General features: G+C 48.9%; 6 protein-coding genes across 6 annotated transcripts; 3 read left to right on the forward strand and 3 right to left on the reverse strand.

Annotated features, from left to right (window-relative positions):
• Positions 1-4,104: 4,104 nt before the first annotated feature.
• On the reverse strand, positions 4,105-7,442 carry K441DRAFT_695407 (uncharacterized protein; the record flags this gene model as incomplete). The annotated part of the gene is made up of 2 exons (XM_067652811.1): positions 4,105-6,361; positions 6,588-7,442. 2 exons carry the CDS (start codon positions 7,440-7,442, stop codon positions 4,574-4,576), a joined length of 2,643 nt encoding a protein of 880 aa, XP_067505491.1. The 3' UTR covers positions 4,105-4,573.
• Positions 7,443-8,903: 1,461 nt separating this feature from the next.
• K441DRAFT_704793 (pre-mRNA-processing protein 45) lies at positions 8,904-11,176 on the forward strand (the record flags this gene model as incomplete). Its single annotated transcript, XM_067653554.1, has 4 exons — positions 8,904-9,038; positions 9,096-9,724; positions 9,775-10,561; positions 10,658-11,176. The coding sequence occupies 4 exons, from the start codon at positions 8,904-8,906 to the stop codon at positions 10,838-10,840; spliced, it is 1,734 nt and encodes a 577-aa protein (XP_067505492.1). The 3' UTR covers positions 10,841-11,176.
• A 372-nt stretch (positions 11,177-11,548) lies between these two features.
• On the reverse strand, positions 11,549-12,737 carry K441DRAFT_676348 (TAFII28-domain-containing protein; the record flags this gene model as incomplete). The annotated part of the gene is made up of 3 exons (XM_067650941.1): positions 11,549-12,037; positions 12,089-12,176; positions 12,295-12,737. 3 exons carry the CDS (start codon positions 12,735-12,737, stop codon positions 11,549-11,551), a joined length of 1,020 nt encoding a protein of 339 aa, XP_067505493.1.
• A 140-nt stretch (positions 12,738-12,877) lies between these two features.
• On the forward strand, positions 12,878-13,834 carry K441DRAFT_658049 (ankyrin). The gene is made up of 2 exons (XM_067648276.1): positions 12,878-13,267; positions 13,345-13,834. The coding sequence occupies exons 1-2, from the start codon at positions 13,037-13,039 to the stop codon at positions 13,624-13,626; spliced, it is 513 nt and encodes a 170-aa protein (XP_067505494.1). The 5' UTR covers positions 12,878-13,036; the 3' UTR covers positions 13,627-13,834.
• On the reverse strand, positions 13,657-15,454 carry K441DRAFT_64340 (60S ribosomal protein uL4). The gene is made up of 4 exons (XM_067646718.1): positions 15,226-15,454; positions 15,079-15,173; positions 14,822-14,972; positions 13,657-14,768 (listed from the first exon to the last, which is right to left on the reverse strand). The coding sequence occupies exons 1-4, from the start codon at positions 15,333-15,335 to the stop codon at positions 14,006-14,008; spliced, it is 1,119 nt and encodes a 372-aa protein (XP_067505495.1). The 5' UTR covers positions 15,336-15,454; the 3' UTR covers positions 13,657-14,005.
• A 1,017-nt stretch (positions 15,455-16,471) lies between these two features.
• K441DRAFT_695412 (uncharacterized protein) lies at positions 16,472-20,834 on the forward strand (the record flags this gene model as incomplete). The annotated part of the gene is made up of 4 exons (XM_067652812.1): positions 16,472-16,510; positions 16,924-17,022; positions 17,133-18,873; positions 18,958-20,834. 4 exons carry the CDS (start codon positions 16,472-16,474, stop codon positions 20,832-20,834), a joined length of 3,756 nt encoding a protein of 1,251 aa, XP_067505496.1.
• Positions 20,835-22,033: the final 1,199 nt, after the last annotated feature.

Here is a 22,033-nt window from a genome sequence, read left to right on the forward strand (position 1 = left end):
ACTATAAGTACGCAGCAATTAATTAACAACAAGGCCTAGCTGGGACGTAGTGGACCCTAGCAGTGTGGCCAACAGGCAGCGTTCAGCGAGCGATGACGCCTTCCGCTGACTGACTGTGGCCAATCAAGTCGCTCGCTGGACGCTCGCTGGAAAGGTGTATACGCTAACTGCAGAGCTGACAGCGCGCTTATCCCAATCAGGTAATTTATATAGATCTAATAGAGTCATAGAGTCAAACTTTAGAATTTTAGCAGTACTTCTGTATATACAAATATTGATATTATCCAATCTTAGATCTACCTAAATTGACCTTAAATAGTATCCAAATATCGTCGGATTCAATCAGCACGCCGCGTAGGCTTCAAAGTAGGTATTTGCATCGGTAGTGATATTAAAGGTAAGGATCTAGGTTAGGTGGTTAAGCGGACTCTATTTTAAAGTTAGGCTCTATTAAGGAATAGGCTTTAGAGAACCTACCTATCTCAGCTAGTGTTTCTACTGCTATATTTGACTTATAGCCAGTTAGGTCAGTATTTAAATTCATTAGCTAAGGCGTAGCTAAGGCGCCGTTAAAGCTAACGCAGTTAATTAAGCTGCTTGGTAGAAGGCCTTTAAGAAGCTACTACTTCTAACATTAATCTGCTTTAATCGTGTCGGCTATAAGCTTATTATATTTATTAGTAACGACCTTCTTAGCTTAACTAAAAGCTCGTTTATAAGTAGAGCTTATTGCTGGTATAGAAAATAGATCTAGGGCGATCTTGGCAAGGATTAGATAGAGTACTTAACCGGTTATAAGCCACCAATTAAGAGGATCTGGAAGGACGTTATTTACCTTACTACCGTTCTTATTACGGATTTTAATAAGTTTAAGGCCTGCGTTATAGTAGCGATTAAGCTTAGTAGTAAGCTTAATTCGCTTTTACAAACGTAAGGAAGTAAGGTCCTCGTTAACTAGTAAAGACTATAAATATTTATTACCTAAATCGTCGCCAGGTATACAAGGAACCTTTCTACGTTATAACTTAACTACCTCCTTATTTTCCTTATTAACTTACTTATTAATATAGTTATTAAATACTGTTTCCATATACCGCTCGGCATACTTCCACTACTATAGCTATTATTTCTACTTATTATAAAAGTAGGCGCGTTTAAGAGAGGGATAGAGGATAACTATAATAAAGTAGTGCGGGCTCTTAAGCTTTATCTTATTAAAATACTTATTAAGCTTCTATAGAGCTATATTAACGCCAGATTTAATAAAGAAATTATTTTTATTCTTAAGGCTCTGCTAAGTTCGTACAAGGACCTAGTAAAGAAGTTCTATATTTATAATTAACTCCTATAAAGCTCTATAGGAGCCCTTAAGCCTAGGGTTATTAGCGTTACCTTTTATACGTTTAGTGGCTAATATAAAGGGCTTTAAGATCTTAATAAGCTGCTTAACTTCCGCCCAATCCTCTATAGTAAGAAAGTCTATAAGCTTTACAGTGTGTGGAATTGAACGAGCGACTTAATTATAAATGTAGCTCTAAAGCGTCTATATATACACAAAGTGGGTAATAAGAAGATAGTAACGATGATGCACAATTGCCGAGGTAGACAGCGCTTACAGTCGGCAATAGGTAATGGAAATAGGTAGTGAGACATACGATATAAGATATACGAGGTGGTGAGCCACGAGGTAATACAAGCCTCAGTAGTCGGTTACAAAGTCCTACATAAGGTCGTAGCTGCCGTTAGCGGGCTTCCTCTAAGAAAGCAAATATTTGTCAATTCCTTTCTTAAGAAGCAGCGCCCGGTAAAGCATATAGTAGGTAGAGTTCCATTAAATACCTCTGTCTTTAATAAGTATAAGTTCAGCTTAATTAAAGAGCTCATCCTCTATATAGGCTTGGGTTTAATTCTTAGCAAAGTCCTCGTAACAAGCCATAGATCGTATAATATATTTAATAATATTATAAACCTTACCGACAGCGCCTCTCTGCCGCATAAGGTCAAATTTAGCCTTATCGCTTATACCAATTAATAAGCGTTTAAGCTTGCTGACGCCTTTACTATATATTAGAGCCTTAATAGTAAGGTTTAGAATATACCCAATATACTAGAGTCGTTCCTTTTTTGGTATAAAGAGGCTTTTAGAAAGGTGCTTATAGAGTTTGTTATTATTAGTAGTATTATTAGCTATTAAGCAGCCAAGCTTATGTTTAAATTAGTACTTCTAAATAACTACTGCTAAAGCCATTACTATATTCTTAGCAGTATATAAGCCTTATATCCGCGGGAGTCCTATAAGGATTAATTAGAGCTTACCACCTTCGTTAATTAAGTGAGCTACTACGCTAAGTAGTGATATACTATTTGTCGACGTCTAGATATCGCAGCTAAGGTAAATTTTGCTTTATAAAACAATAAGGAGGTCTTTAATATTAAGGCTTTAGCGTTTAAAGGCAGATTTTATTTAGCTGCTTAGTAACGTATATAAGCTTACTAGATATTCCTGTATATAAGGGCGGTTAAATATTAGCAACATATAAGTATAAGCGCTTATAGCCTACTAAAATATAATATCCTACAGGACTGTTTAATTAACGTAGGCTTATATATAGCCAGCTACCTAAAACGGCTGCTGTTCGCTACCACTAGGTATAGAAGAGGATTAAGTAGCCGGATTAACTAGGCCTAGGGTAGCTAATTAACGTAGAGTACTACTATAGCTTTTTAGGTTCAATATAATACTATACTTTAATTTTAAATAGCCAATAATATAATCCGTGCCGTTAATTATAAGTAATACAGCTAGTTTTTAAGCTAGATAGTAGGTCTTATATAGCTAGAGTCTCTTTCTTCCCTTTAGTCCGTCCTAAAATAGATCTGCTTTATACTTCCATATAGGTAATATAAAGGCTATCTTTAAAAGCAACCGCTTATTAATAACTTAGTATCTATAGTGACTAGTAAGCTTACCATGCTTACCTAGAAAAAAGTTCTTCTAATTAATTGGGAATATACAGCCGTAGTTCTGGCTAGCTAGTAGAGGTTCTCGCGATATAGAGTTATTCTACTTATTTAATTCGGACGTGTCTTTAATTACAAAGGGAGTAAAAGCAGTAGATCCGCGAGGTCTATAAGCTATTAAAAAGCTTAATAGACGCGTAGATTAAGAATTGGATAAAGAAGAAGTAGAGGAAAAAGCTCTGTTATATTACTAGTGGGTAAAATATAAAGTCCGTTACATTTTCCTGTTGTAATAAAGGTTAACATTCGGTAGACAAAACGCGTATATAGACGCGACGGGGAATTTGGAGAAAACTATACAATTTAGTATAAATATCCCAGGGTTTCCCACCCAAATTTTAACCGGAGATCTAAAGATCCTTAACTTCTACAAAAAGCTTCAAAATACTACCAAATTGGTCCTTCCTTACCACTTAAGCAGCGAGCTGTCAGCGCGCTGCATAAAAGTACGCTGACTGACTGCTTACATCAGCAGCGAGCTGCCAGCGACGCTGCCAGCGACGCTGCCTGTTGGCCACACTGGACCCTAGCTCTGGATAAGCTGGAAGAAGGAAGCAGTGGTTACCAAGGAGATCCAACATCCAATGGAGGCCAAGGACGTAGCTCGAGCAGCCGCAGGGGGCCGCAGCTACGTGCAGAGATGGTCAACGGGGTTTTGCCCTACTGAGGTGGCTTATAGGGCTTTTCTCCCCCCAATATACCAGGGGTTTTTTCCTGTCAATATTACTTTTCCCCTGCGTGTAAGGAGTAGTCTACGTGGGCCGGGATAGGATCCATATCAGACGTTAAACAATGAATAAATAATAACCCCCCCTTCCCCAGCGGCATAACGCCCAAGAACAGGGTTTCCCAAAAATTTGTGGCTTGCGGTGGATGTGCTACAGAGTAACGCCATGCACTGGCTCCCAAAATTCAAGATCTGGCTCGGCCGCGCTGCTGCATCGATCGGGGCTTGGTCCTATGCCACTCAACGGTCACACCTTTCGACGGACGTCTGCAGGTAGGAAAGCTAGGGGAGCCTTGTTTTGCAGTGCCATTAGTGCTTTTACGTGGAGGCTTTCAGGGGCCAAGAAGCTTAAAGCTGTCAAGGTGATGTCATAGCTGAACATTCCTAGTCCGCGCTACCTCTGTAACTATACGTAGGTTTCTATTTGGAGACGAACAGATGCCAGAAACCCGTCCAAATGATGCGCTGTACAGTGCAAGCACCAATACCAATCTCAACCCTAAGCCCTGAAGCAATACTAATATCACTACCAACACCTATGCTCATATCATGTTAAATGTTTGAGCAACCAGCAAAAACGCCTGGAAATACGCCATACTGTACTGCTTTGTTAAAGCGCAGGATATACAAGCTAAGGGTAAGAGCAAGATTCACAGATAGTTCTCGTCTCAATGTTCCCATAAAGAGGGAAGTGCTTTGTCCCTACTACTCGTCCGACCGAGATAAGCGCTGATATTCTTTCACGGCTCATCCACTGCCATTGAAATCCCGCTCTCTCATGTCGCAGTCACGACTGAGTTCCTTAAGAGATGACAGTGCCACGCCTCAATCCCCATTCCCATTACCGCCTCTATACCTCCTACCTAAGCTTCCGGTACGACTCAGCCCTCCCCCTCCTGTCGATGCCCTTACAACATTCGTATATTGCCCTAATACCGGCTGTGTCCGTCTCCTCTCTTCACTCGCAACACTTTCCCCTGGGACTGTCTTGTCGTACACTGGCGGTGTTTGTCGATCCAAATACCTTCGACTGCCATCCCGAAGCAAATATGAGGGGGTGTGGGCTCCCTCCGTCGCCGTCGCCGTGTTTGTACCGTTTGGACGCCGAAGTGACGATGTGTGTTGTAGAGATGGTGAGGGCTGTAGCTCAGGCACCGGGGTCTGTGAATTATAGTCTCTCGAGAGGCGGTTCGCACGGTTCGCACCATTTGAAGGCCGAATTTGGCTGAAATCTGTCATTGCGCGGGACGGAGCGCGGAGGGCTGGGTCCTCGTCTTCTTCATTTGTGGCCCGGCGAGTGCGAAGCAAGCTCGTGCCTGCACGGTTAAAGCGGTTGGGGACTTGGGATTGCGTAGGATTGGGAGGCTCCTGGCTTGGTTCGCGAGAGACGCTGCCAGCACCGTTGAGATTCATAATACTGCTTCTTCGGGCTTCGATGCGGGAGAGTGCGCGGCTAGGGCTGGAGCGTGGCACGGTGCCAACTTCAGGTTCGACACTCGCATGGATTTGTTGTGTATGATTCGGTGTATGAGAGTCGCTGTTGACTTGGATGCTGGGTCGGCGAGAGCCGGTAGTTGTGGCTCTGACAGCGGGGCTTGCGGGATTTGTCTTTACTTCGCATAACGCAATACAGAGTTCTGTCAAACTTCGACATAAGCTATCTGCCTTCCTCCGCACTTGCCGGTCTGGTACTGTAACACCATTAATAATTGAACTAGCGGAATAGAGAGTTCCCTGGGGGCCTGCACTGCCGGTTAAAGCGGCCAGTTCTAGGGCCTCGGAGGCAGTTGCCTCAAGAACGCGATAAATAGACGGTGAAAGGAGATCTTTAGCCTTCGCAAGAGCTGCATGTAATAAAGGATGTAAGTTAGAGCTCGTGTGAGCACCAACTGTAGATTCGGATGGAGATGTACTAGGTTTGCGATAGTGCTTTGGTGAAGAAGAAACGGTTGTCATTGTGGTTGTGGCTGTCCTTGGTCTTTCTCCTGAACCGTTTGAAATAGCTGCTCCAGATGTGGCGGGCAGTTTCCCGGTGAGTTCTAGTTTTCTTATTCGGGATTTTAGATCATCCAGTTCATCCCAGACTGAGGAAGGCGCTGCGACTGAATCGACTGAGTCAGTGCCATCAGCGCGAGAATACGCACGGTTGGTGGCTGGTTCAGGAGGGGTATCAATGTGGGGGGTAGAATCATTATCGCGAGAAGAAGAGTAATGTAAGTTGGAAGGACGGTAGGTGTGTGCACGGTTTGGTGGGGTTTGGATAGAATCAGGGAAAGAAGGTCTTCGTCTGCCATATTGGGGTAGTACTTGAGAGGCATCCTGATCCCTGGACTTTGATGAAGGGAAAGAAGGTTGAGGAGAGAGACCAAAAAAACGAGAGCGGGGATTATCTGACACATTTGCTGGTGAGGCGGGGGACTGCTCTCGCAGGGCTCGGGGGTTAAGTGATGGCGAATGAAGATGAGATGGCTTTCGGTATCTGGCGGCTTGCCTGGTGTCCATTGAGGAAGGGGTTTTGTTTGCATTAGGCGTAACTAAATCCGTTTCGGTGACGGGAGATGAGTAGGTATTGGTCGGCAGTGACTGTCGATTGCCTGCACGAGCGATCCGAGACTATAATTGTGGTCAGTCCTATACTTTGAAAGATCATCAAAATAGACACATCGAGAATCCGAGCAAAACTGAATAGACTACATTTCTAGGGAGGGAGCTTCTGCGTGATGATCTTCCCTGTAGTCAAGTAGACATGCGGAGTGTAAAAGGCACAGATATGACGCAATGAGATATGAGTGAGAGTCGCACAGTTGGTATCGCCGTCTCCAACTCTAGATAAACTCACAGCATCGATTTGCACTAAGAGACTCACCCGTCTTCGTTCGACTCGTGTTATGCCTTCCTCTGCATCCTCCTTCTGAGGAGGATCCTGCGCGATATTTAGGAATAAATCCTCCGTTTGATCTCCCTCAATGCCAGAGCCACCTTCAGTCCGGTGTTGGTCTTGTATCGCCAAATTACTTCCACCATGGCTCCGAAAGCTTGAATCGTAATCCGAAGAATCGTCTACTGAGCTCGCCATTTGCTCTTCTCGCCGAATTTCAGACTGCCTTGAACTTTGGTGTGAGCGACTTGGCGTTCGTGACACTGGATCGCCAGCGTTCCCAGCGTTCCCAGCGTTTCCAGCGTTTCCAGCGTTCTCTTTCCGACCTCCACCGGCACTAGAGCCGCCAGCACTGCTCTGTTTTGGTGAATGGGTTGCTCCTGGGGAGACCAGCCCAAACTGGACCAGTTGTTGTTGCGCAAAGGCGAAATCGGATGGTTTCTGGGATCGGCGCGCAATGTCTGCGGAGTAGGAACCTCGAGTTATAAGGGCTATGGGGGGACCGCGGGAGGTGTCTATGCCATGGCCACTGCGCGAAGCCGGCGGTCGTCGGTTTGCGGGCGATCGAGCGTCTGCGCCTGACGCGGTGGGTTGGGGTGAGAAGTAAGAACCAGACGCTGTTGAAACACCAGTACTAGGAGTCAGGCTGGGCGGAATCGGGTTACTCAGTCGACGACCACGACCATCGCCAGTCGAGGGGATTCGGACGATGGCTTCAGGAGCAGTGGAGGTTCGTTGATGCTTCGAGGGCGGGTGCGACGACGCGTTATGGGTAGAGGGTTTGCGACCATGGGAGTGATGTTGTACGGGACCCATGCTTGATTGCTTGCTTGCTCAGTGGGTCTGCAGCAGGTCGCAAGCAGGTCGCAGCGCCAGTCAAGAGGCGGCATCTACAGCAATGGCCATGATCTCACCAGATTGCAGTCTGCTGTTTCGAGTGCTGAAGTCTTTCAATCCTCTGAGTTTTCTAAAACTTGAGGGGCTTAAAGCTCCGTGCCGTCCTTCGCTGGTGTCCAAAATACAAAAAAAAGCTAGGGCCCACGGGGCCTATCTGCAAGAGAATCACACCAAACACAGCCCGTCCGTACGGTTCCTGAAAGAGCCCTAAAGTGACGTACAAAGGCTGTATTTCATGCCCACCACCCGAATTAACCGTATTTTAACTGGCCGTGGCCGTTACAATACCCCAACCCTCCTCCATCCGCGACTAACGGTGGGCTAAATCTTCTCTTCAACTCCTGCGCCTTGCTTCTTATACATGTACATGCGCGAGCAAGCTACTTGTCCTTTTGCGCAGACCTAGAGCTTTTCTTCTCATCGCCCTCCCCTTTTTATGAACTGCATCACATGGTGCCACCAAGCCCACAGGTCGATTAGCCGTTAACGGCCCGCGACTCAGTCTAAAGTGCCATGAGTAACGAGTCGAAAAGCCATCAGCTCTAAAACCACCTCAATCTTGTGGTCTCACAAAGGCATGGCATTGCTGGTACTGCGACTCTTCAATCCATGGCGGCAATCGTCAACCTTCTCCAGGAATTCCCCTTTGTTGAAGGGTCCCGCCTTGATAGGCTCAACCAAAGTAAGTCGCTTAATTCTGCCAGCCAATGAGACAAGGATGCAGTGTGATCACAGTTTGGTGGAGGAAATGTCAAGGATGTCGTGCATGGGCTTTCGCCATTCCCCTCTGGCCCGCTCCACGGCTGGGTGGCAATCAAATTTTTATTGCTTCGATTGGATACTCATTAAAGCTGATGGTGCCGACGACGAGGGTTTGGGCAGTTTGAGGAAACGGACCGAGTGGTCGAGCAAGCCCTGCGATCTATGAATGATAGAGTGTTTTGCCTCTACGTGACCAGTTTAAATAGCTGCTTAGGGCACTCCCAGCTCTGTCGTTAAGAGGCATGGCGGCCACGAGACTGCCATGTCCGGGCCCGTGCCACCTGGGGAATTGATCCACTGAGGTTACTGAATTGGCGAGGGCGCGTTTCATGTCTCGGAGATAGATCTGGAGCGAGGAATGACATTAGGCGGATTATGTTTACTGAGGATGTTATGTATTTTTAAAACTCATTATCGAAATTTTGTCTGTTTGCTTCGTTTGTTTACTAGTTTTGCTAAGCTTTTGCTCCGGAGCGGAATTTGCCGGAGGCTCCGGTGGAAAGTTCAACACCTTGAATTTATCTTCATGCAACAATCGCGCTCGCCGTCAACCACCACCCTCTTTTGACGATATACCCTTCTGAACCTACCCTTGTATTCTCGGCTATTCAACTCAGCATGTCAGCTTCCGTCACCTCACTCTCGCGGGCTTTGCCCAAACCTAAATACACGGGCGAAGAAGAAGACATGCCTCAGTCCAGAGGTTCGCGAATCATCGGCGCTGAAGAGCTTTCCTCGCAGGTAGTTCTCAAGGCAAGTGTTTTTTCTTCTTCAAGGAACAGTACCTGCGCTAACGATTCTGCATTCCAGCGCAATGGTCCCCCTCCGTACGGTCAGCGAACTAGGTGGCGTCCGCGAACTGCTGAGGACTTTGGCGATGGCGGCGCTTTTCCAGAGATCCTCGTCGCTCAATACCCGCTTGATATGGGTCGCAAAGGAACTTCAAATTCCTCTAACGCACTCCAGTTGAAGGTCGACGGTGAAGGACGCGTCAAATATGATGAAATTGCGCGGAGAGGACACAGCGAGTCCAGGATAGTACAGGCCAGCTTTAAAGACTTGATTCCTTTGCGGCAGAGGGCGGATGCAGGAGAATTGAACTTGGATCGCCCAGACTCCGAAACTGTGGCTCAAACGAAAGAACGAACTGCCCAGGCGCTCGCCGCCCTCGTCTCAGGACAGACTGCTGCACAGCGTCCTAAGCAAGTCCAAGGGCGGTCTAAGGCAGAACCGACATTCGTGAGATACACGCCGGCCAATCAGATGGGAGACACGTCGAAGAAGCAAGACCGCATTTTGAAAATTGTGCAACGCCAGCAGGATCCATTCGAACCCCCGAAGCACAAAATCAAGAAAATTCCAAGAGGACCACCAAGCCCTCCACCACCAGTTCTTCATAGCCCTCCCCGAAAACTAACAGCCGAGGACCAAGAAGCCTGGTAAGTCACAATTCCTAATCCTAGTATTGAGCCGACTGACCCCTTGTTAGGAAGATTCCACCGCCCATCAGTAACTGGAAAAATCCCAAAGGATACACTGTCCCTCTTGACAAGCGGTTAGCGGCCGACGGACGAGGCTTACAGGATGTTACAATTAATGACAAATTTGCTCAATTCGCTGAAGCCCTCTTTACTGCGGATAGACATGCCCGAGAAGAAGTAAAGCAGCGTGCTCAAATGCAACAAAAGCTTGCCGAAAAGGAAAAACTTCAAAAAGAAGAACACCTTCGAATGCTTGCTCAGAAAGCTCGCGAAGAGCGCGCAGGCGGCCGCGGCCGCAAGTCACGCGCCAGCCACTCGCCGAGAGGAAGCCGGAGTTCATCCCCATATTCCTCTCGCTCCGATAGCGACGATGATGATGCGGCCCGGGAAAGAGAGGAAATGAGGAAGGAGAGAAGGAGGGAGAATGAGCGTCAACTACGGCAGTCACGTATGGGTACTGAGCGCCGCATCCAGATGATGGCGCGGGAGCAGAATCGTGACATATCAGAAAAAGTCGCTTTGGGTCTCGCAAAGCCCACCCAGGGCGGAGAGACAATGTATGATTCACGGCTATTCAACCAGACGAGTGGGTTTGATACGGGATTCAACGAGGATCAGCATTACGATAAACCCCTTTTCGCCGCTCAGGATGCGATTAGTAGCATATATCGTCCACGGGTGCAGGAAGACGACGATGAGGATAACGGCGAAACCTATGATAAGATTACGAAGACCAGTCGATTTGAGGTGCTGGGAAGGGCAAAGGAAGGATTTAAGGGAGCTGCGGATGCGGAGGTCAGTTGAATTAGCGCCCTTCACATTAGTTTCCATCCCTCACTTCCGTCTCTGACTCTACTTATTACCATTCGAAAAGCTAATGGGTGTATACAGGAGCGTGAGGGCCCAGTTCAATTTGAAAAGGACACAGACGACCCATTCAACATTAACGAGATGATATCAGAAGTCACAGGAGGTGCAGCGGGTGGGACTAAGAGGTACGGGATTCAGGAGTCGGATGAAAGGGCTTCGAAAAGGGTGAGGGTGGATGATGACGACGATGACGACAATCAATAATACACTGATGTGAAAAAAAATTCGACTAGATGGCTTTGGTTGCTCCATTACTCGTTCGTGTTACATGGCTGGGGGTATTTATTGGGTGGGAAATCGATCTGGAATTTACCAGAAATGAGCCAGGCGAACAGAACCATTGAGAGCTCTGGCGGCTTTCAAACCTGGACTGAAGCATCTCACTGCAACTCGGTCGAATTCCTTGTCGCGGTGACTGAGACTGTTGTCCTACTTACTCAGCAGCGGCGAAGGCGAGTACCTGTTGTCATCCCGATGAAGACAGTGTTTTTAGGGAGCGAGAAAGGCGGTATACAAGCGTGCCCGGCTAAGGACAAGTTAATTCTAAGGCTGAAATCACGGCAACTGTTGATTTAATAGACCGTGTTACTTTAGGTACATTTATCATTTAGCCCCTTGGGGTTTTTTGGAACCGCGCAACGAGCGTCTTAAACTTCTATTGCATTGGCACTCCCGTAGGAATAATATTACGGCGCACCTCAGGCAAATCTCTAATTCTCCGACGGTGCAACGTATCTACAATAATGGTTATCCTGTACCATCAATAGGGAAGCTTCTTAATTCTCATTGGATTTCTCTAGTTCTAAGGCAAACACCAAGCCATTGCCAAGGTTTATAATTTATTACCGGGGCGATTAACAGCCAAATAATATTTTGCCGTTGTGTGTTATCCCAGCGAGGGTGCAACGCAGCCTATCTAAACAATGCCCGCCCTCCCATCCTCCCTGCTGCTCTCTCTGCGCCCTCGAGGCTCAAACCCGCAAACCCCGCGGCCCCCCCTTCTCGGTCCTTCTTATACCGTCGCAGTGCCTCACGCAAATGATCCGGCGTTAGCGGTCCCTTATCCCGCTCTTTTAATCTCTCACCTAAGCTTATCTCCGGTTCAACGGGTAAGAAAAAGGGAGCTTTTGGGGTTGGTAAATGCGATTGAGATAAGCCTGCCTGCTGCAGATCGCCTGGCTGGGGGACAGCGTTTGGCTTGTAGTTGATAGGTTTTTGGAGACCGGCCTGAAGGAGCGAGGGCGGGAGAGAAGGGTTTGAGACGAGGGCGCGCGAGGCGGCCCATTCATCGCGGATAGTGAGGGCGCGGTCAATGAGCTCGCCGATGAAAACTTTCGTGTAGCCGTTTATTGTTAGAATGACAGGTTGGGGGACGGATTGAGAGAGAGTTTGGTTTGTTATCTGTGTGAAGTTAGTGTATAGTAAAGAAAAGGGCGGTGAGCAGCAGAATACCTTCCGAACGATTTCCTTCTTTAACTTTACGCGTCGCCAGATTTCATAACGCTCGGTTTGGTCTTGGTCGAACGCTTCGACAAGAAGACTGCTTCTGTGTCAACTTTTGATCACCATAATCATCATTCCAGACCCGAAATCGCATCTCTGAGCAGCTAATCTGAAGCACCAGTGACTCCACGCAAAGATAGTAGCGGATAGCCTACCTCATATGCTCCCGTTCTTGCTTCTCAGCAGCCTCATCCATCTTGCCTCCCCCTTCTAACACGGCCTCCATACCCTCACCCTCTTCCTCCTCATCCTCGTCATCTTGCTCCCCTGCAGCAGCATTCTGGCTCTCAATCGCACTACCAGCCTTCCCACCTCTCACGCTTGTCCCTGTCGCGCTCTGTGCATCCTCCCCATTCGCGCGCCGCCGCTTCCTACCGCCGCCGGTGCCGTTCGTGATTGTGGTACCGGCAATGGAGCTTTCTACTGAGGGAGAGCGCGAGTAGCGCGGTGTGCTGGCTGCAGTGCCATTACCCTCAGGAGGGAAGGAGGCCTGGCGCAGAGCGGAGGGCTTGCGGCGCTTGGATGGTTGGCCCGGTGGCGCGAGGGAGGGCCGCTTTCGGGGAACGTTGAGGGAGGGAATATGAGGTGGTGAAGCCATGGGTCGGAGGACCGTTGGGGCCTGTTAAGTGACATGGAAGAAGTTCAGGGTGGGTGTTGTGGTGAACGGCGAAGCTGGTGAAAGTCGAGCCTTGGCGGCAAATTCCGTGAACAATGACATCGCTGCATTTCTGGCCGATCAGCGAGTCGAGGCTCATTCTCTGAATAATTTCCTTTGCTCTCCACGAGAATATAAAACGTCACGTTCACCGTCGTTTATCCTGCCATGCTAATGCTCTAATTACTACTCTAGCTCCATCTAGCATTTCATAACATATCAAGCCTCTAACTAAATCAACAATGGGTCTCCCCGCTACATCCAACCCAGAGCTCACCGAAGCTCCTTCCTCGTCCGTCAATCCAACTCCTTCCGCACCTGTCAACCCCTCCGCCCCTAAACCTGTCGAGTCTCTTCCTTCCGCCGCCCTCGATCTCGCCTCCAAACTCTTTGACTTGGCCCGGGCCGGTGATACCTCTACCCTAAACACATACATCTCTGCCGGCATACCCAAAAACCTGACAAACCATGCCGTAAGCTCCTCAAACCCTCGTTCCTCTAGATGCCATACCATTCCCACACCAGCATCGCATTCCTAACACTTTCCTAGGGCGACACGCTACTCATGCTCTCAGCTTATCACGGCCATGCGGAAACGGTCTCGATGCTACTAGCCGCTGGCGCAGACCCAAACGTGATGAATGACCGCGGGCAAAGTCCGCTGGCCGGGGCAGTATTTAAGGGATATGGTGAGGTAGTACGAGTGTTAGTGGAAGGTAACGCGGATAAGGAGTTAGGGACGCCGAATGCCGTGGATTGTGCAAGGATGTTTAAGAGATATGGCTATTTGAAGTTATTTGGTGTAGAGGCGGAGGGCGAGCTGAGCGTTTGATGATCGAGTGCTGGGCGGAGTTAGGAGTCAGGGTTGGTTGTTTTATCTGGGGCAGGATTCAGAGCATGTTAGGTTTTGGTGTGTAAGGGTAAGGGATGATAACAATTTATGAGATCAACTTTGAAAATGTGATTAATACAGCATACTTAAGAAATTTCTCATTCTACACTGATCAATTACGTGGTACGTAAACGTAGGTTCCTGGTCATTTCAATATCACAAATGCAATTATCAATGAACAAGTTGAAGCACATTAATCTGTGAAGCTTCCTAGTTATTTTTAGCTCCATAGATAGCTCTAACAAAAGCTACCTATCCCCTGATCGTCATCCCATTCAGCCTTATAGAACCCTTGCAAAACAAAAAACAGCCCACAACGCTAATTCTCATGCACAAGCTTGATGAACGTCTCACCAGTCTTCGCTGGTTTGCCGTTATCCACCTTTGACTGACCCAGCTTCTGTTTGGAGAACGCTGCTGCGTAGGGGTTCAGGCGTAGCTGCACCTGCTTGTTCTTCAGCGGGTTCTTCTTCTGTGTGAGAGTGCGCTTCGTCACGGAGCCCCCACGAACGGGCCGCAGCACGGTCTGGACTTCGGATGAGTTGATGAGCTTGCTAAGGTCGGGTTGCTTCATGACTGCGGACGGGAGGAGGAAGTCCTTCTTCAATGTGGATGGCTCGGCTGTCGAGCCGTAGATCTTGTCAAGAGCGGCGAATGCGGAGGAAGTCCAAACAATGAAGCGACCGAGATGACCGCCAGGCGCAAGCTGCAAGAGATTCAGGGCATAGACGGATGAAGTCTCAACGCCGGGAATGTTGCGGAAGGCGCGTACAAGCTCCTTGCCATCCTCCTCGGCGTTGTAGACCACAAGGGGACCGCGGCGCTGCTTGTGTCGTCGGCCTCGGAGCTTGCCTTTGCCAGCACGCAGTTTACGTGAGTTCTTAACTTTCTCAATGTCTGCGCCGGCTCCAACAGCCTTCAAGAGTGCGAGAGCAGTAGATGTTTTGGTAATTGCGGCGTCAGCAAAGGCGGTCGATGCAACGACGAGGGGGACCTCAGGAACACTGGAAATGTGGTGCCCACGGGCCATGAGGAGAGCAGCATTAGAAGAAGCAGCGAGAGCAGAGGCGGTTGCGAATCGCCTAATAACACCATTAGATATAGGAAAAATGCTCGGAAAGTTTTATGTACTCACTTTTGGGCAAGATTGATCTTTTGATGCCACTTCCTCCAGACCTTTGTTGGTGCGAACATGCGTCCAGAACGGCACTGGTTACCAAAAGCAGCTTGACCAGCACGGTGAGTACCACCGCCAGAGACACGAGGAATACGTGCAACAGCGCGGCCTAATGTTGAATTTCATCAGCTTAATTCTCTTGTAGATTCCCAATAGCCCTTGTAATTAATCCAAAAACTTGCACGATTCTAAATGACTAACGCAGGTGTACTAACCGGTACCCCAAGACTCAGCAGAGGTTTGATGGCCAGCCTTCTCGCTCACAGCATATGGCTGCCTCTTGTTCTTGGCCATGCCAGTGTGGACGGTTCTGTAGCGATATCAGCGAACACTCTCTCCAATTTCATGTCGCATTCTCATACTGGACAATGTCCGGGCGGATTGGGGCCTTGAACACCTCTGGGAGAGGGTGTGTGGAGCTGCCGGCAGAGCCATCGGCTGACAGGATGGAGACAATAGGCCGACTCGTCATTCTGGCTGTATATTAGTAGGCGACGTTGATGTTGAGGCTGGCGGTCGTGAGGTCCAGGAATTCGAGGTGCGAAATTCTTGTTGTGGGCCTTGGCAAAACTCGGCTCGCCATTCCTAAATAGGTTAGCTCCCAGCTGCAGTCTTTCATCGCATGAAGCAAACTCATTTATGCCATTGGTACCATGTCTGGGATGTCCTCAGATGCATGCCTAGTGAAGTAGGCTTGGTCGAGGTAAGCCATGTTCTTTGTCGCAATTCTGTTGTTATGGCTTTTGCACATCCTAAGTCCTCCAAGACAAAAGCTGTATCGTGAGAAATGGGGCTCAGCGTATATCGTCATTGAAGTGGTCATGGTTTGCCATTTTACAAAAGCTGCTGCTGCTGTGAGCGTGAAGCATACTTGGGAGTCAGCATTTGCAAGACATTACTAGGACCATCACGACGGCTTGATTGGCGGCGTGCTTCCTTCCTCGGAACAACAAAATGTACCTCGGATACGAGGCGCGGAGAGCTGAGAAAGCGGGCTGAAGCGCTGAAGCACCGCACCAGAGCCTCATTCGGGGAATTTTCTAATGGACGACACAATATGGCCCAATTTCCAGTCGTATATTCCTCTCGTTGTTTCTGTCGTGGGCTTTCGCTTCAATAAATGGTCGCCTGGCTGGGCTTGACGCCGATATGCTGGACTGATTCTCGACTGATTCTGGACTGCTGCTGATTTGCTAGGACTCTTGTGTCATGTTTCGTACCATTATTATTACCGCGGCTATAAATAAACATGAGAAATGAGGGTAGGCGAGGGTGGGCGGGAGCTCCCCAGATTTCTTTGTCCGATCAGGTTGACAGTTATATCAGTTATATCAGATAGATCTGCTCATCGTGATTAAACCATAGCCCTGAGTTCGTCAGAGAAGCGGGCATCGTGACGGGCATCGTGACGGGAATCGGGGGCACGACTCAACTGCCACCCTCTGCGCGCCTACACGCCCGTCGTGGCTGGCTGCCGGCTGCTGGCTGCTGGCTGGGCCAGCTCCCCCAGCGCAGCTAACTGCTCCACCCCGGCAGCAGCGACGCCGCCTCGCGTGACGGGGCTCTGATTATTCATTTCAGAACGATTCGGTTGGTTACCCATTCCATATGCCCAATCAGCGCCGCTGCGGCCCCCCTCCTGGTCCTGTGCGTTGGAGGCGGTGCTAAAAAAAGATCCGTCTACTCGCCATTGGCCACTTGGTGGGTTGTCGAGCCGCCCAGGCTCAGGGAATCCGTTTGCGACATCTCCAACACCACTTGCCATTCGACTTGTTGACGCTTTCCCTCTCGCCCACACGGCCTCACCTCCACCCTTCTTCCCCTCCTTGTCTCTCCCCCCGACGGCCGCAGCGCCTGCGACGACATCTCACAGCAGGTCCAGCGTGACTTCTGCCTGCAATCGCCATACGTTTGTCGTTGTTCTCGGTCTGCTCAACTTGCGTGTCTCTGGGAGACTATAGTTGTGCCTTTACGACTACTTCGCCGCCAAGCGTTGTCCGTTTTCCCGCTCTTCGAATCTTGCCTCAACTTTTCTTCCTTTGCGCTGCATTCAGGGACAGGCGCATCGCCTGACCAGTCGTTCCCTCTGGCGCTTAGTCGAGATCTGGTATCTCGTTTCAAGCTCCTCACAGCTTGACAGCCACCGCGTTGGCAATCCGGTACGTCTGTTCAATATCCTTCCCGTGCCCCAATTCCTCCCTGCGACTTCGTACTCCCACTCCTCTGTTGCCCATTATGCTTCGCCCATGATCCTTTGAAGTCGCTGCAGCACGTCGCTATGCTGCTATCTCTCGTGCCAGCACACGCGATGCCCACTACGCCGCAATCTTCTTCTCCACGACGCCTGAGCTTTCCATCACACGTCAGCAATCCTCACGCACACGCATACTTGTATTCACCAGAGCAAGACATGGCAACTACTACATTGGTCCGAAAAGCTGACAGTCCAACTTTGAAAAGGTCCTTCACTCCTGATTTAGTATCTAATCCTTCTCTTCACGCCAAAAAGCTCGAGCACAATTTCACCGAACATTTCTCTCCCCCTTCTTCCCCAGTGAGGCCATCGTACGGACCAGATAATCCACTTCAACAGTCACGCTGTCGTGGATTGGGCCCACACGGACGACCTGTTCGACGCAAGTCAAGTATGCCAGTGCAGACGAGCTCAAGATCATTTGTGCCAATGCCTTCGTTCATGTCGGTTTTCGACGAGGAAGCAAACACCACAGGGTTACGGGATTATTCGGAGCGAAACAGTATCGGATCTCATGGCGATTTTCTAAGAAGGCCTGCGTCAAGCGGGAACATCACTCATAGCCCAAGCTCGTCCAACGGCCCTTTCTCGGTTTTTCACCAGCACCGGGATAGCACATCGACTTCGGCTTCAGAATCCACAGATTCTTCGCCAACGACGACGATATCCACCATGGACTCGTCATCCATGACTGAACCTTCGCCTGGACCGTCGCCGGAATCCCCACACGCCAGAACAATACCCTCATCTTTTGTGGCGAACTTCAGATCTCGACGAGCAGAAGCAGGATCCATAGAACCACCCCAGACAACATTCTTCGAACTTCAGCGCCCTACCACACCAGCCAAAAAGCCCAGGAATCTAAAAAATCTAGCAGTAAATACGTCTAGCTTGTTAAATACCGGTCGAGCTGCTTCCTCTGCATCTTTACCACTTGTAAAGAAAGAATCGACATTTTCTGCACCAGGTTCGCCTTCTTTTGTTAAACCACCAACGCCACCAAGGAGGAAACCCAGCAATCTTGGTTTGACCATCCAAACTCCGGGGACTGATAATAAGCCCATGCGGTTGGTCATTCCATCTACTCCCTCATTCAATCGTCCTGCACTCCGTCACTTTCAATCTTCGCCTTCACTTCCTCTATGTTCGCCAAGTATAGCACCCTCGGGAGGAATGCGTTTTCCTTCCGTGCGTCCCCTCAAACCTAATCCGCATGGTTTTGCAGAAGTTCCAATAGAAGTGGAAGAGGAAGAGGACCAAGAGCCAAATTTCGACATTCCGCAGTCCCGCGAGGAGAAACCAGCGGCATACCCCAATGGACCAATTTGCATTTATGAATCAGGTGTATACCTTTATTTCGAACCTACTGCAGAACAAGCATCCAACTATGATGTTATTCTCAATGTTGCCAGTGAAGTCAAGAATCCCTTTACTGTGTCATCAGCGGATACAGATTCGCTAGAAGACTTAGAAACGCGACGGCGCGACGGGAAACCGGTAGCGAACCCTGGCACTAATGCAATCGATTTTGCACTTCCTATCCCAACGAGAGAAATGGCGCTGGATACCCAAAATAGCTCGCCTACTACACCTAAAGCCACCCCTATTTCCGAGATTCCGACAAGATCTGTGCTTACAGAAAACACCTCATCACTCAAGACTCCAGAGTACATTCACATTCCATGGGAGCACAACACCGATATTGTTCCAGATCTATATAGGCTTGTCCAAACAATCGACGATAGGGTACAACATGGTAAGCGGGTCCTCGTGCACTGTCAATGCGGTGTAAGTCGATCTGCAAGCTTGATTGTTGCGTACGGCCTGTATAAGAACCCAGGTATTAGCGTGCAGGAGGCATATGACGCTGTGAAGAAGCGAAGTAAGTGGATTGGACCGAACATGAATTTGATCATGCAACTTCAGGAATTCAGGAATGGCCTCTTAAGAGCCAACGGAGACCGGGCCTTCCATAACCAAGTCTATGGTTTGGCTCTACCAAGAAGCTCTGGAGCACTACCTTCAGCAGCATCAACTGGGAACGCCCGACGCTCTCCGTTCGAAATGGATTCTTCATCTGGATCAAGAACTCCGCGTACCGCACCTTTACCACCTGAAAATGATCCAGCCTTGCAAAGAGCAAGCACAGGAAATATGATCGAAATATCTCCGGGGCCGTTGACTGCGCCATCTGGGGTATTTTTCTCCCCTGGATTCCGTCGCTCATGGGGTTCAAGTCAAACCAATTACGAGCTGTCAACTGGGCCGATGTCTAATACCACTCCGTATGTGGACCCCAAAGGCCATGTTGTGCCAGTTGTAGCGGTATCCCAGAATGAGCAAATAACTCCACAAACTTCACAGAAAGAGAGCACTCAATCTGAACAGCGAGCGGAGTGGAAACCATTAGCAGTGCCCAATTTTTCTCGTCAGCTACCCGTTAAAAAGCAGAAGCACAATGATCACCATAACGATCAACACATGTCCGGGACATCACCATCAATCGTGTCGCCAAGATCAGCTGAATTCCACATGGCGCCTCTAAAACAAGATGACTTCGACGATTCCTTTGGTTTGCTATCACCTCGTGCGACTCAATTTGATTTGTCTCCTCCCACCGAACAGCACATTCCTGAAAACACGCCTTTCATGTCACCAAGATCCACCGAGTTTCATATGACACCTCTGAAACAGGACGACTTCGATGATGCTTTTGGCTTACTATCCCCTCGGGCAACTAATTTCAATCTTCCTTCATCCCCTGAACAGCAACCTCAAGAAACTCCCGATCAAGCACTACCCCAGTCGGCCTTTGATCTTGGTTCTCCTACGACGGCTGAGTTTCCAAGAAACGATTTTGCTCATCCTGAACCTTCAATTTCCCTGGAAGCCACATCACCGAGATCGGCAGAGTTTCATATGACTCCTCTCAAACCTCTTGTTGCCGATGATGATATATTTGGCCTTACATCTCCTCGAAAATTCGAATTCTATAAGAATCCCTTCGATGGTGCAAGTTTCACTGAAGACCGCAACAATGCTGAAATCCACGGCACATTTCCTCATCGACAAGCTCACCCAGTCCATCCACCACAACACTTGGCTCAGCCTCAAAGTTTCGGAGGCTTCGCCTCATTAAACAGTTCTGCTCATTCCCAACCATCTGCCCCAGCTCTGGCTCCTATTCCGAAATTTAAACTGGCAAAACCACCGGGAAGAATCGACAGCCTGAGTTCTTCACCAGAACCACATATGCAAAAATCCAACACTGTTGAACAGCCATCTACCGTGGCCCCTGGGTCAAAGATCTCATCACGAACTCACCTCCCGACCCAGCCTAGACAAAGTACTCTTCGGACTAGATTTTCCTCGCCAAATCTACAAGAGCAGCGTCGTCTCCATAAGCTGCAGACTGAAGTGGCCGCTTTGCTACCTCCCCGATCACCCAACCTCCCGCCCACGGCAGACGACATCGATGCGCTAATGTCACCGCGTGCTACTGAGTTTACTATGAACCCTTTCCACGTTGATCTCGGCAAACCCTCCGATGATATTAGCCCGTCTTCATCGAATGAAACGGTGAGAGACAACCATGAACACTATGACAAGGACAGCGGTGATGCTTGGATAGCCCCGAAGTCAGGTGATGAGGATCCTCGAAGTCCGGTACAGAAAGGCGTGAGCCCCATTGTGAGAAACATCTGGGATGTCTTATGATCGACACCGTGGCTTTCGGAACGCTCCTTCATCCTTGGCCCCAACGAAGGTGCCTCTGGACGGGCCTGACATCAACCCATCACCGCCGTGATACCATCCGGTCCCTCCCTCGGATAGTTGCTAAACGAGCAGGAAGACGAGACCGGCAATGGTGTACTCGCCCGTACAGACGCGAATCGAACCTTCCAACGAGACATTCTGCAAATCAGTGGGGCACGTTCCAACCACCCACTATTGGCAATTTCCAGACAGGCGAAAGATTTCCATCCACACACCGCCAAGCCACCGCTCGGAGCTCGCGATGGGCCACTAGAGACGCGCCACCAACAGCTCATCCCCTGCGCCACCAGCGCAGTGGCGGATAGTGGCTCGTGCAGTCGTGATAATTCAGCTCGAATGAGCATCTTCATCGGTTGGCTTTTAAAACCTAGCGATCCTTCCCTTCATTTTTACATACCTCTTTGCCTCGTTTCATTTGTTGTCTACATTGTTTTCGTTACTGTCCGAAACAAATTCCGACAAATTTACTTGCACAAGCATAGCCACTCCCTCCTTCCCTTTTGTATTCGGCGTTTAGATTTGGAAAGAATAATGCGGTGGATGTCTTTACTCACGCAATGCTTGGCTAGCTGATCAGGAAACTTTGGGAATCTGCGATTGATGGGATTAGTGTCTAGTCATAGTTATAGCTAACCTAACGTCTCCTCCGCATGTCCCCAACCTCTCATTTATCTCCTTGGACTCTCATTACCTATTCCTTTCCGTCCTTATTTCGAGTTAAAGTCACGACGATGGGTAAATCCCAGCGCAGGCTTATGAGCGGCGTTACAGACTAAACCGGACCACGCACGCACTCTCTTACGGGTACATATGTGGAATTCAAAGGGATAAGTGCCTGCGTGGCCGTGTCGTTGTCGAAGTTTATGCAGTCTCTTTTACTGCCCTGCCCGACAAGAGTCGGACAGTGAGTCGGGATATCTTGGGATGGCCCTACGGGGTCTCTGGAGTAACTTTAGGAATGTTTGGAATATTGATGAATAATTTGGGTTTCCTTTGTCATAGGAATTAATCAAAAGATTCGCTTGGTTAGCTCCTTAGCCCGTCCTGAAGCGTGTTCTATGTTGAAACTGAGATTGCTGAAAGCCCCCCACAGTGTTGAGACCCCCATGCATCTATAAGGGCCTATCCGGCAAATGTTT

Source organism: Cenococcum geophilum (genome assembly GCF_001692895.1).
Source record: "Cenococcum geophilum 1.58 unplaced genomic scaffold K441scaffold_15, whole genome shotgun sequence".
Classification (NCBI taxonomy): Eukaryota; Fungi; Ascomycota; class Dothideomycetes; order Gloniales; family Gloniaceae; genus Cenococcum; species Cenococcum geophilum.

Coding starts and splice junctions, on each gene's coding strand:
- K441DRAFT_64340 (XM_067646718.1), bottom strand. CDS start 15,335: ATGACGAGTCGGCCTATTGTCTCCATCCTGTCAGCCGATGGCTCTGCC. Junction 15,174..15,225: donor ATCCGCCCGGACATTGTCCA/GTATGAGAATGC, acceptor ATATCGCTACAG/AACCGTCCACACTGGCATGG. Junction 14,769..14,821: donor AAGATCAATCTTGCCCAAAA/GTGAGTACATAA, acceptor TGGTGTTATTAG/GCGATTCGCAACCGCCTCTG.
- K441DRAFT_658049 (XM_067648276.1), top strand. CDS start 13,037: ATGGGTCTCCCCGCTACATCCAACCCAGAGCTCACCGAAGCTCCTTCC. Junction 13,268..13,344: donor AAAACCTGACAAACCATGCC/GTAAGCTCCTCA, acceptor ACACTTTCCTAG/GGCGACACGCTACTCATGCT.